Source organism: Eretmochelys imbricata, chromosome 23 (assembly GCF_965152235.1).
Source record: "Eretmochelys imbricata isolate rEreImb1 chromosome 23, rEreImb1.hap1, whole genome shotgun sequence".
Classification (NCBI taxonomy): Eukaryota; Metazoa; Chordata; order Testudines; family Cheloniidae; genus Eretmochelys; species Eretmochelys imbricata.
In genome coordinates this window covers 17,098,460-17,111,139 of record NC_135594.1, presented here as the reverse complement: position 1 = coordinate 17,111,139, position 12,680 = coordinate 17,098,460, and the positions used below count along the sequence as shown (strand labels likewise).

The window sequence follows — 12,680 nt, the reverse complement described above, 5'->3', positions numbered from 1 at the left end:
TGGGGTCTCCCCCTCTTCTCTCTCCCCTTTCCCATGAAGGAGTCAGGGGGCAGGCCAGGAGTCCCTCCCCCCCCCAGGGCCGGGGGGCTGGAGCCGTGTCCAGCGCAGACAGATCACGAGGCAGATAAGTACCTGCGGAAGGGGGGCTGGGAGAGCTGGTGGAGCTGCCCAGGAAGGGTGCTCCAGGGGACTGGGTCAGGCATTGGGGGTCTCAGGTGCGTGGCTGTGGCCGGGTGGGGTGAATTGAGGTGGTGAGGTGTTGGGAACTGTGTGAGAGGTGCAGGGCACCAGGGCAGGTGCAGGGGGGTGGGGGGGGGCTGCGTGAGGGATGCAGGGCGCCGGGGGGGGGAGAATGCAGGGGGAGGGGCTGGGTGAGGAATGCAGAGAGCTGGGGTGGGATGCATGACTTTGGGGGGTGGGGGGCTGGGTGAGGGGTGCAGGGCACCAGGACAGGTGCAGGGGGTGGGGGGGGGCTGCGTGAGGGATGCAGGGCGCCGGGGGGGGGGAGAATGCAGGGGGAGGGGCTGGGTGAGGAATGCAGAGAGCTGGGGTGGGATGCATGACTTTGGGGGGTGGGGGGCTGGGTGAGGGGTGCAGGGCACCAGGGCAGGTGCAGGGGGGTGGGGGGAGCTGCCTGAGGGATGCAGGGCGCCGGGGGGGGGAGAATGCAGGGGGAGGGGCTGGGTGAGGAATGCAGAGAGCTGGGGTGGGATGCATGACTGGGGGGGGGGCTGGGTGAGGGGTGCAAGGGGTGGGATTTTGGGGGCTTGGGGGCTGGTGCCTTGCCCCCTATCTCTGGGGCGTTCGCCAGGAATTCCGCTAGTTCTGAACTATTTACACTTGAAAAAAGTTCACTACTAGCAGAACTCGGGTGCGCGCCCCCCAACGTCGCAGGGGGGCAGGGCACTGGGCGGGGTCAGAGGACAATGGGGGGCAGGGCACTGAGGAGACCTCAGGGGGTGGCTGGGCACTGCGGGGGATGGGGGACCATGACGGTGGGAGATGGGAGACAGCAGGGGGCCAGGACACCAGGGAGGAAATGGGGGACAGTGGGGGGGGCAGGGCACTGGGGAGAATGGGGGACTGCGGGAGGGGCAGGACACCAGGGGTCCATGGGGGGCAGGGCACTGGGGAGGATGGGGGACCATGGGGAGGCAGGACACAAGGGGTCTGTGGAGAGCAGGGCACTGGGGAGAACAGGAGACCGTGGGGGGCAGGGACTCAGGGGGGCCAGGGGGACTGTGGGGGGGGGCAGGGTACCAGGGGGCCGGGGGGGACCGTGGAGCCAGGGGAGGGGCACTACAGCAGAGCACTGGGCAAGGTGGGGGGATTTCAGGGGGCCAGGGGCCCCCCTTGTCGCCAGTGCCTCCCCCTGTCCTTGTGGCTCACAGCAAGGCCCTGTGTGGCGGGGTCCCCCCCGGGCAGGGCTCCCCCCCACGGCTCCTGTGCTGCCCCCCAAGTGACCTCCCCACACGGCCCCCCCGGCTAATAAAAACCCTGGACACTGGGAACTGAAGCTGCATTTTATTTACCCGAGTGACATGGGGGGGTGTAATTACAGCCCTGGGGGCTGTAATTAGAGCAGGGGGTAATTAATTACAGCCATGGGGGGTAATTAGAGCAGGGGGTGGGGTAATAACCAGGCTCATATTTACAATATACAAGTTGCGGGTGGGCCCCCTGCCAGGTCCGTTGCTGGGGGCCCAGGAGGGACCGTGGGGGGGCTCTGTCTCCTGTCACTCACCCCTCGCTGCTCTGCCTGTTGGGGGCTGGGGGGAAGGGACCTGGGTTCGACCCGGTTGGGGGCGCTGGGAGGGGCTGCAAGGGGCTCAGACCCCCCGCCATCTCCCCTGACTTATAGCTCCCACACCGGCCAAGCCCAGCAAGGGGAGCAGCCCCCAGCACGCCTGGGTCCCCCAGAGCATGCTGGGATACTGAGCTGGACTGTCTCTGTGGCGGAGCAGGGTATGCTGGGGTGTCCTGGGGCCCCCCCCGGAGCAGGGCACCCTGGGATAGCTTAGGGCCCCCCCACAGCAGGGCATGCTGGGTTATCTTGGGGGGGGACCCTGAGCAGGGCATGCTGGGATAGCTCAGGGGGGTCCCCCCACAGCAGGGCACGCTGGGATATCTCGGGGTCCCCCCACAGCAGGGCACACTGGGATATCTTGCCCCCCCCACAGCAGGGCATGCTAGGGTGTCCTGGGCCCCCCCCGGAGCAGGGCATGCTGGGATAGCTCGGGGGGGGACCCCGAGCAGGGCACGCTGGGATATCTCGGGGCCCCCCCACAGCAGGGCATGCTGGGTTATCTTGGGGGGGGACCCTGAGCAGGGCATGCTGGGATAGCTTGGGGGGGCCCCCCCACAACAGGGCACCCTGGGATATCTCGCCCCCCCACAGCAGGGCATGCTGGGATATCTCGGGCCCCACCGAGCAGGGCCTGCTGGGCTACGCTGGGGACACCTGGCTGGAGGAGACGGAGGAGACCTGGGTGGCCTGCGAGGACCCCGAGACGTCGTCGTCCTCCCCAAAGGGGCTGCGGCCACAGAACACCAGCTTCAGCATGCAGGAGCGGAACTGCAAGAGGGGGGAGTCAGCGGGGGGCTGAGCATGGGGGGCACCCCACAGCCCCACTAACTGCACCCCTCTCTTTTCTGCCAGCTCACTTCCTGGCGCGTCCCTGATCCCAGTCCCCTCTGCCCCCCATTCCCTTCAGCCTGCTCCCCCCAGCCCAGCCCAGCCTCCCCCAGCCCCCCATTCCCTTCAGCCAGCTCCCCAACCCCAGCCTAGCTCTCCATTCCCTTCAGCCTGCTCCCCCCAGCCCAGCCCAGCCTCATGCCGGCCCCCTGCCAGCCCCGCCTGGCGTGGCACCGACCTGCTTGTTCATGAAGACGTAGATGATGGGGTTGTAGACGGTGGAGGACTTGGAGAAGACGGCGGGGATGGAGGCCAGGTGCACGTCGAAGGGCTCCCCACGGTGCGTCACGACCCACAGCGCGAAGGAGGCGTAGGGCAGCCAGCACACCAGGAACCCGGCCACCATCACCACCACCATCTTGGTCACCTCCCGCTCGGCCTTCTGGGTCGTGGCTGACTGCTCCTGCTGCTTGGCCACCTGTGGGGGCAGGGAGGATTGGGTGGGGCACGCTCTCATGCAAGGGTACAGCAGCCATTGCCTGGGGCCTACGCTTATCCATGGGGGGCAGGGACGGCCATTGTGTGGGGCTCACCCTCATCCATGGGGCACAGCGAACGTTGCCTGGGGCCTGCGCTCATCCGTGGGGGGCAGGGACGGTCATTGTGTGGGGCCCACCCTCATCCATGGGACACGGCGGCCATTGCCTGGGGCCTGCGCTCATCCATGGGAAACAGCGGCCATTGCCTGGGGCCTGCGCTCATCCGTGGGGGGCAGGGACAGTCATTGCGTGGGGCCCACCCTCATCTGTGGGGCACAGCGGCCATTGCTTGGGGCCTGCGCTCATCCATGGGGGGCAGGGATGGTCATTGTGTGGGGCCCACCCTCATCCATGGGACACGGTAACGATTCAGTGGGGCATGCCCTCATCTGTGGGGCCGCTGCGGCCATATTGCTGGGACCCATCCGAATCGGCACGGGAGATGGACGGCCACGGCAGTGGGACCCACTCTAACCACATGGGGCCACAGCACAGGGACCCACCCTCATTCGCTGCAGTCAGCCATCTTGGTAGGACCCACCCTCATTCATGTTGGGCGGCCATATCGGTGGGACCCACCCCCATTTGTGTTGGGCGGCCATATCAGTGGGACCTACCCTAATCCGCACGGGGCAGCCATAACCTGCACGTGGACACGGACGATGCAGGGCAGCATGTCTGTGGCACCCACCTTTTAATCCATGTGGTGACATGGAGCTCACAGGGTGTCCATGTTGGTAGGACCCGCCCTAATCCCTGTGGGAACATAGGCACCCACCCTAATCCACATGGGGATGCGGATGGCGCAAGGTGGCCATATTAGTGGGTCTCACACAAACCCACAAGGTTGGGGGGTGGCCAGGGAGGCTGTTGTGGGGGGAGGGACCTGCCTGTGGGGGTGAGAAGCAAATGCACTCTGTGCCACGGGGGAGGCACCATATTGGTGGGACCCCCCCATATCTTTTGACGGCTCGGGGACAGCTGGGGGGGGCAGAAGTCCACAGTACTGGTGGGATCCACCCAAGCCCATTGGAAGGGAGGCCTGGGGGGTGAAGCTGGGGGGGGAAGGGGCATGTCCCAGCGCTGTCTGTCCCTCTGTCCCCCCCCCGCACTGTATAAAGCTCCAATAAAGCCGGCTCCACCCAAACTCGCCCTGTCCCTGTCCATGTCACACCAGCTTGGTCCCCACCCCCACCACATGGCTGCCCTACCCCCACAGCCCCCAGCAGGGGTGCCACCGCCCTGGGATGGGGGCCAAGCCCCACATGCTGCCTGCTCCAAGGGCACCACATGGCCTTCCCAGCGCTGTGACCCCATGGAGTTCTCCGTGGCTGCAGGGCAATGTGGGGGGTCCCAGTGGAAGGGAAGGGCCCAGGGCAGTCCCCATGGTGGGAAGGTTGGGGGGTCCCCATACTGATGGGAGGAAGGGGGTGAGGGTGTCCCTGTGCCAGTGGGGAGGAGGGTGGTGGGTGGGCAGGAATGGAGGGGGGACCCTATGCCCGTCAGGTGCAGAAAGGGTCTCTGGGCTGGCAGGAGTCAGGGGTCCCCTTGGTGGCAGGAGGGGGTTGGGGGGGGCCAGTGGCAGTGGGGGCAGTTGGGGTGCTCGTGACAGCAGGATGCAAACCAGGGGAGGCCGTGGTGGCGGGGGCAGTCCAGGGGTATCTGTGCTGGCAGGAGTTGGGGGGCCCTGTGGCAGGGAGGCAGTCGGGCGAGCCCTTGGCAGCAGGAGGGACTTGGGGGGCCCTGTGCATGCAGGAGGAGAGTTGGGGGGTCCCAGGGCAGCGGGAGGGGAGTTGGGGGACCCCAGGGCGGCGGGAGGGGACTCAGGAGGCCCGGGGCGGCAGGAGAGGAGTCAGGGGGGCCTGGGGCGGCAGGAGGGGAGTTGGGTGGCCTTGGGACAGCGGGAGGAGACTCGGGGGGGCCTGGGTGGGAGCGGAGTCAGGGGGACTGGGGTGGGAGGGAAGTCAGGGGGCCCCAGGGTGGCAAGAGGGGACTCATGGGGGCCCTGGGCAGGAGGGTAGACGGGGTGGACGGGAATGGATTCAGGGGGCTGGAGCGGCGGGAGGGGAGTTGGGGGGCCCCAGAGCGGCGGGACGGGAATCCGGGGGGCCAGGGCGGTGGGACGGGACTCGGGGGACACCGGGGCAGCGAGAGGGGACTCAGTGGGCCCGTCAGGGGCACTCACAGCACGCAGCGTCAGAAGCAGGCGGCCATAGGAGAAGACAATGATGCTGAGGGGGACCCCAAAGCAGAAGCAGAAGAGGAAGATCACGTAGGTCTCGTTGTTCCACTTGTTGTTGGTCGTGTACCAGTCGGGGCCACATGAGCACTGGAGCCCCTCGGGGATGTACCTGGGGGGGACACAGACAGCTGCCAGCCCAGCCCTGCCGGTGTCCCACACTTCCGACCCGCAGCCCCTGCTAGCCCAGCCCTGGGCCCCCCAGCTCTGTCGGTGCCCCTCACTCCCAACCCGCAGCCCCTGCTAGCCCAGCCCTGGGCCTTCCCAGCCCTGCCGGTGCTCCTCACTCCCAACCCGGAGCCCCTGCTAGCCCAGCCCTGGGCCCCCCCTCAGCTCTGTTGGTGCCCCTCACTCCCAACCCGCAGCCCCTGCTACCCCAGCCCTGGGCCCTCCAGCCCTGCCGGTGCCCCTCACTCCCAACCCGCAGCCCCTGCTAGCCCAGCCCTGGGCCCCCCAGCCCTGCCGGTGCCCCTCACTCCCAACCCGGAGCCCCTGCTAGCCCAGCCCTGGGCCCCCCAGCCCTGCCGGTGCTCCTCACTCCCGACCCGCAGCCCCTGCTAGCCCAGCCCTGGGCCCCCCCTCAGCTCTGTTGGTGCCCCTCACTCCCAACCCGCAGCCCCTGCTAGCCCAGCCCTGGGCCCCCCAGCCATGCCGGTGCCCCTCACTCCCAACCCGGAGCCCCTGCTAGCCCAGCCCTGGGCCCCCCAGCCCTGCCGGTGCTCCTCACTCCCGACCTGCAGCCCCTGCTAGCCCAGCTTGGGCTCCCACAGCTGACACCTACCGGCTCCATCCGAAAAGGGGGGGTGCAGAAGCCACAAGGCCGAAGATCCAGGTGAGGAGGCAGCCGATGATGGCGTGGGTGCCGCGGAACGTGAAGTTCCCCAGGGGTTTGCAGATCACCAGGAATCGCTCGAAGGCCACGACAGCCAGAGACCAGAGACTCACCATGCCTGAGGTGGAGCGGCTGAGAGCAACGGGGCAGCAGGGATCCCATCCCCCGACCGCCTGCCTTCAACCCCAGCCCCCTGCTAACCACCCTGGGCTCCCCAGCCCTGCCGGTGCCCCTCACTTCCGACCTGCAGGCCCTGCTAGCCCGGCCCTGGGCCCCCCAGCCCTGCCGGTGCCCCTCGCTCCCGACCCACAGCCCCTGCTAGCCCAGACCTGGGCCCCCCAGCCCTGCCGGTGCCCCTCACTCCCGACCCGCAGCCCCTGCCAGCCCGGTCCTGCCCCCCACCCCAGCCCTGCCGGTGCCCCTCACTCCCAACCTGCAGCCCCACTCACCCCCCAGCGTGGCAGCAAACCCCTCAATCTTGCAGGCCGTGGGGCCCAGGGCGAAGTACATCTGGGAGAAGCTATAGAAGGCCGTGGTGGTGCCCACGGAGATCACCAGCAGGTTGGCCATGGCCAGGTTGACCAGGATGTAGTTGAGGTGGGAGCGCAGCTTCTTGTACTTGGCCGTGCAGAAGATGGTGAGGACGTTGATGGGCATGCCCAGCGTGATGAGCAGGAACATGAAGGCCGACATGCCCATGAAGATGACCGGGCTGCCCAGGTGTGTCTGCGGCACGAGGAACGGGCTCAGCGCCGTCAGATTCTTCGTGTCCAGAGGCACCGGGATGAAAAAGTCCTCCGGGAGGTCGTCCCGCAAGTCGCGGGTCTTGTGCATGGCTGGCAGGAAGGAGCGGCCGAGGCGGGCAGGGAGCCGTGTGGGGAGGCGTGTTTGTGGGGATGGATGCAGGGGTAGTGGGTGGATGGAGAGGCTACAGGATGGATGGAGGTTGTGTATGGAAAGAGAGACAGTGGATGGGGATGGATAGATAGATAGATGGGGTGTGGGGGGATGGATAGATAGAGGGGGGTGTGGGGCTAGATAGACAGATAGATAGGTAGAGGGGATGGATAGAGAGACAGAGAGGGTGTGGGGGGATAGATGGATGGATAGATAGATAGATAGATAGATGGGTGTATGGGGATAGATAGATAGATAGATAGATAGATAGATAGATAGATAGAGGGTGTGGGGGGATAGATAGATAGATAGATAGATAGATAGAGGGGGTGTATGGGGATAGATAGATAGACAGATAGATAGATAGATAGATAGATGTGGTCTCGGGATGGATGGATGGACAGACACACAACCAGCCAGCAGCCGGGGCACCGGCAGGAAGGAGGGAACGCAGCGGCTGCAGACAGAGAGGTAGCGTCCCTGTGTCCGCACACAGCCCAGCCCTGTGTCACCGTGGCACCAGTGGGCCCCAGGGCGCTCAGACGGGCGGGGGGGCCATGGCGGGCAGCAACGAGTGGTGGAGGGGCCAAGAGAGGGGTCTTTTATACCCTAGGGAGCCGGGGGGTGCCCTGGGCCGTGCGGGGAGGGGCAGCAGGATCTGTCTTTGCCCTAGTTAACACTGGCTCCTTCCCTAATCGCCCCTAAAACTGGAAAGCTCAGCTGAGCCGGGCTTATCCCCCGGCAGCGCTGTGCCCAGCACAGCCCAAGGGCTGCAAAGATGGGCTTAGCCACGGAGTCAAGCAGCTTTGCCAAAGACTAATCACGCCCAAGCCCCGATTAAGCCCTGGCTTTGTGGGGGGAGATATGGGGGGTGACTCAGAGACCCACCGGGGCCGAACTCCTACTAATAGGGCCCTGGAGGAGAAAGGGTTAATGGGAGACCCTCCAGGACCCCCCAAATCCTGGGACAGACCCTCCAAACCTCCACTCCCCAGCTCTGCCGGTGCCCCTCTCCCGACCCACAGCCCCTGCTAGCCCAGCCCTGCCCCCGCAAGCTCTGCCAGTGCCCCTCACTCCCGACCCGCAGCCCCTGCCAGCCCAGCAAAGCCAGGGCAGACCTCCTCCAACTGCGCCCGTGCTGGAGCCTCTGGGGGAGCTAACAGAACAGAACCGTTATCCTGGGACCCACACGGCTCCCCCGCAGGCTCCTGGCTGTCAGAGGTCTGGGGTCACCCCAGGCAGGGGGCTGCGTGCCTGGCCATCATGGCTAGCGGCTAGCGCTGGACCTGTCCCCCGTTCCTCGCTGCCCCGCCTGCACAATGTCCTGTGGCAGGGGGTTCCACAGGCTGACCATGCTCTGGGTGGACAAGTGTTTCCTCCTGTTCATGTCCTTGGGCGAAGCCTGGTTCGCACAGCGCGGGGCAGGGGCACCGACCACGGTCCATAACCTGCCAGCCCGCCCGGGGCTGGGAACTGCTGGGCCCATCCCCAGGGGTCTCCTGCAATGTGCCTGAGCCCAATGTGCTGAGCAGTCGGCCCCGCCCTGCGATGGGCCCTGCCCCACAATCTGCCCCACATTCCCACATGCCCGTCCTGCCCCACGATCCACCCCGCCCTATAATCTGCCCGCACTGCCACCTGGCCGCCCTGCCCCACCACCCGCTCCGCATTGCCACCTGCCCACCTTGCCCCACAATCCGCCCTGCCCTGCGATGGGCCCTGCCCCACCACCTGCTCCGCATTGCCACCTGCCTGTCCTGCCCCACGATCCACCCCACCCTACAATCCGCCCGCATTGCCACCTGCCCGCCCTGCCCCATGATCCGCCCTGCCCTGCGATGGGCCCTGCCCCGCAATCCGCCCAGCCCCACCACCCACTGCGTGTTGCCACCTGCCTGCCCTGCCCCACGATCCATCCTGCCCCACGATCCACCTGCATTGCCACCTGTGACAAAGTGGGGGGTTTTCTTGTTTTTTACTTGTTTTCCAGGGGTTTGCATGCAGAGGGGGTGGGACTCAGTTTCCCTGCGTATTACTGGTTTAACAAGGGGATGGGAGAGGGAGTTTGTTGTTACAGAGGACCAGTGAGGGAACTTGGGACCCTGGAGAATGGAGACCCCAGCGACTGGTGACTGGGGATCCAGCGGCCCAGCTGCCGGGTCTGGTCAGTGGGAGGACAATGGGCTGCAGAGAGAGGACCCAGTGTTCTGACCAGGCAGTTCCAGCCAGAGGGGCCAGAGGACAGAGGAGAGGAGAGGGGGCCCAGGCAACCTGTTTACCTGGAGAGAAGACAATGGACAGAGGGGGGGCTTGGGGCCGGTGAGATCAGATGCCCAGCTGGGAAGCAGGGGGGCTCTGGGCTGGAGAGAGGGAGCAGGCAGAGCCCAGCTGGATGCAGGGGAGACTGGGATGTGCTGGGCTGAGGCGGGCCAGGCCTGAGGCCCAGAGAGTTTCCTATGCTGGGTTCAGACGCTCAATAAACCCTGCTGCTTTATGCCGGCTGAGTGTCACTCCAGTCTAGAGAACAGGGGGGCATTATTCTCTCTGGACATTGTCACGAAGTGTGGGGGAGTCTGGGCCCTGCACCCCTCTTCCTGGGATTCACTGAGACTCTCCGCCAGCCAGTAAAACGGAAGGTTTATTGGACAATAGCAACACAGTCTAAAACAGAGCTTATGGGTACAACCAGGACCCCTCAGTCAAGTCCTTCTGGGGGGCAGGGAGCTAAGACTCCAGCCTTGGGGTTCCCTGCATTTGACCACCCAGCCCAAAACTGAAACTCTCTCCAGCCCCTCCTCCTCTGGGCTTTGTCCCTTTCCTGGGCCAGGAGGTCACCGGATTCCTTTGTTCTCAAACCCTTTAGCTCTCACCTCGCAGGGGGGAAGGGCCCAGGCCATCAGTGGCCAGGAAACGGGGTGTCGGCCATTCTCTGTGTCCAGACCCCTGCACACACCTGCCCTCGAGGGCTCTGCAACGACCATACACCCTTATCCCACCCCCTAGAGACTTAAGAACTGCATAGGGTAAACTGAGGCACCCCCACACTATTCAGAGGAAACACTAAGAACAGTCCCACTTCCTCACAGGCGTGGAGGCCCCAGGGGTCCAGAGCGAGTGGACTCCCTGAGGGGGCCCATGGCAGAGACAGATGTGCTAAGGCTCAGAGAGTGCGGCTCCAGGAGGTGGAGGGGCTGGACCCCTGAGAGACAGTGGACCCCCGAGAAGGGCTGTCTCACTGAAGGGGGTTCCCCCCACGGACCACACGGGGCCAAGAGTGGGCACGATCTGTGAGTCTGACAGTGACACCACCTGCCTGCCCTGCCTCGCATTGCCACCTGCCCTGCCCCACCACCTGCCCTGCCTGTCACAATCCGCCTCGCATTGCCACCTGCCTGCCCCTTCCCACTATCTGCCCATATTGCCACTTGCCTCACAATCTGCCCCGGCCTGCCCCACACCCCGCCCTGCCACCTGCCCCATGATCTGTCCCACCCCACGATCCGCCCCGCCTCACCATCCACCCTCATTGCCATCTCTCCCGCCACGGGACCTGCCCCGCCCCACGATCCATCCTGCCTCGCCACCTGCCCCATGATCTGCTCTGCCCTGCCATTGGCCCCACCCCACAATTGCCCCACCCCGCGATCGGCCCCACCTCGCCATCCAACCTGTGATTGGTGTGCCACCAAGCCCATGCTCCCCTCACAAGTTTTCTGCTGTCCTGGGCTCTGCACAGCTGGCAACATGCCACTAGATGGCACCATGACACCATGAATCCCGGTGCCACAGGGATAGGGGGCAGGATTGGGACTACATCTCCCAGGAGCCTTTGCAGGGGGGTAATTTGGAGCTGGAATCAGCATTTACTCCACTTCCACGTCTGCCAAGGTGCACAGGCCCTGCCGCTCCATAGGGGAGCCATGGGCCAAATCCCCATTGGAGCTGGGGGGCGGGGGATCACCTTGAGGAGCCAGGATTAGGGCTAAATCGGGAGCTTGTGCTGACAGGGATTAGCGGGAGTGCGTGGGGCATAGACTGGGCTGAGCTTCCTGCTGCAAACCCCAGCCTACCCAAAGCTGGGGAAGGCCAGTGCTAGGCTAGCAGGGGCTGCGGGTCGGGAGTGAGGGACACCGGCAGAGCTGGGGGGCGCAGGTCTGGGCTAGCAGGGGCTGCGGATCTGGAGTGAGGGACACCGGCAGAGCTGGGGGGGCGGGCAGAGCTGGGCTAGCAGAGGCTGCAGGTCGGGAGTGAGGGGCACCAGCAGAGCTGGGCGGGGGCAGGGCTGGGCTAGCAGGGAGCTGTAGGTCGGGGAGTTGGGACTGAGTCTATTTGGGGTCACCACCCTTCCATCCCCGCTGCACCATCCCCCATGGCACTGTGACCCCCTATTCCACATTCCCAGGCTCTGGATGGAGGGTTAGGATGCCACTATTAGCAGCTTTTGTCAGCCCTGGACCGGGGAGAGGAGGGGCTGGGCGGGGATCCAGCGAAATCAGGGCAGGATGCGTCCCCCACAGAAACTGAGGGGGGGTGTAAATCCAGGCAGCCCCGCCTTACAGACCCCTGGTCCAATCCTGGAGCCGGCTGCCCCAGCCAGGCCCTGACACCCAGGACCCCGGGTGGGGAGATGTGAGAGAGGGAGGGTTATAATCCCTGTCCCCCCACCCCCCCCGCGGGAACAGAGAGCACAGGCAGAAATTAAAGTCAGGGGGGATTAGCTCGCAGCAGCTGTTGTAAGGCCAATTAAAGCTCATCTCATCTCACCAAGCGCTTCCTGGGGGAGGGGGGGAGTGGGCAGCGCCCCCACCACACCCCTCACCCACCTGGGACAGGGGAAGGGGCTGGCTGGCTCAGGGGGACAGGGAATGGGAGACAGGGCCTTTCCCCTCTCGGGGGTGTGGGGCTAAAGGCCATCTGGGGCAGCTGCTTTGTCTGAGGACGCGGATGGCCGCCTCTGCTCTGACCCACCAGCCCCCATTCACCTCCCGGAGCCAGGGACAGAACCCAGGAATCCTGGCTCCCGGTCCCCACCCCTTTGCCCCAGTGCCTCAAGCCTTAGCCAAGCATGGCCCATATACTAGTTTAGGGCCCAGGTTCCGATCGGGACTGGAGAGCCCTCTGCTGTTGGGCTTGGGTTATTACCGACCGGGCCAGGCACCTCCAGAAGGTTGGCGTCTCTGAGCTAGACAAGATGGCGTGTTGAGGCGTCTGTACAGGTGTCAGCGTCCCCGATAGTCTGATCAGCGGGTGCCACAGACCGGGGGCCGGGTTTCTCGCGCGCTGGCGGGATGGCCTCAGCCACAGCCCCCCATAGCCATGGGTGGCATAAAATGGTGTCTGAGGCCTGCCATATGAGGTTGGGGGTTGGAGCTAGGTGCAGCAACATTTCCCTGCTGAGGCAGTTGGGGGCATGGGGCAGCTTTGGCACGACTGTGAGGCCTTGAGCTAGGGCTGATGGAAGGGACGGGGCAGAACTGTCATGACTGTGAGGCCGGTGCAGGTGGTCTGGGCATGACCCTAGCGTCATGGGGGACTTGC

The 12,680-nt window shown here is 65.3% G+C and overlaps 1 protein-coding gene across 1 annotated transcript; it reads right to left on the bottom strand.

Annotated features, from left to right (window-relative positions):
* Positions 1–2,446: 2,446 nt before the first annotated feature.
* LOC144279189 (blue-sensitive opsin) lies at positions 2,447–7,079 on the bottom strand. Its single transcript, XM_077840672.1, has 5 exons — positions 6,695–7,079; positions 6,195–6,363; positions 5,360–5,525; positions 2,874–3,113; positions 2,447–2,575 (listed from the first exon to the last, which is right to left on the bottom strand). The coding sequence occupies exons 1-5, from the start codon at positions 7,077–7,079 to the stop codon at positions 2,447–2,449; spliced, it is 1,089 nt and encodes a 362-aa protein (XP_077696798.1).
* Positions 7,080–12,680: the final 5,601 nt, after the last annotated feature.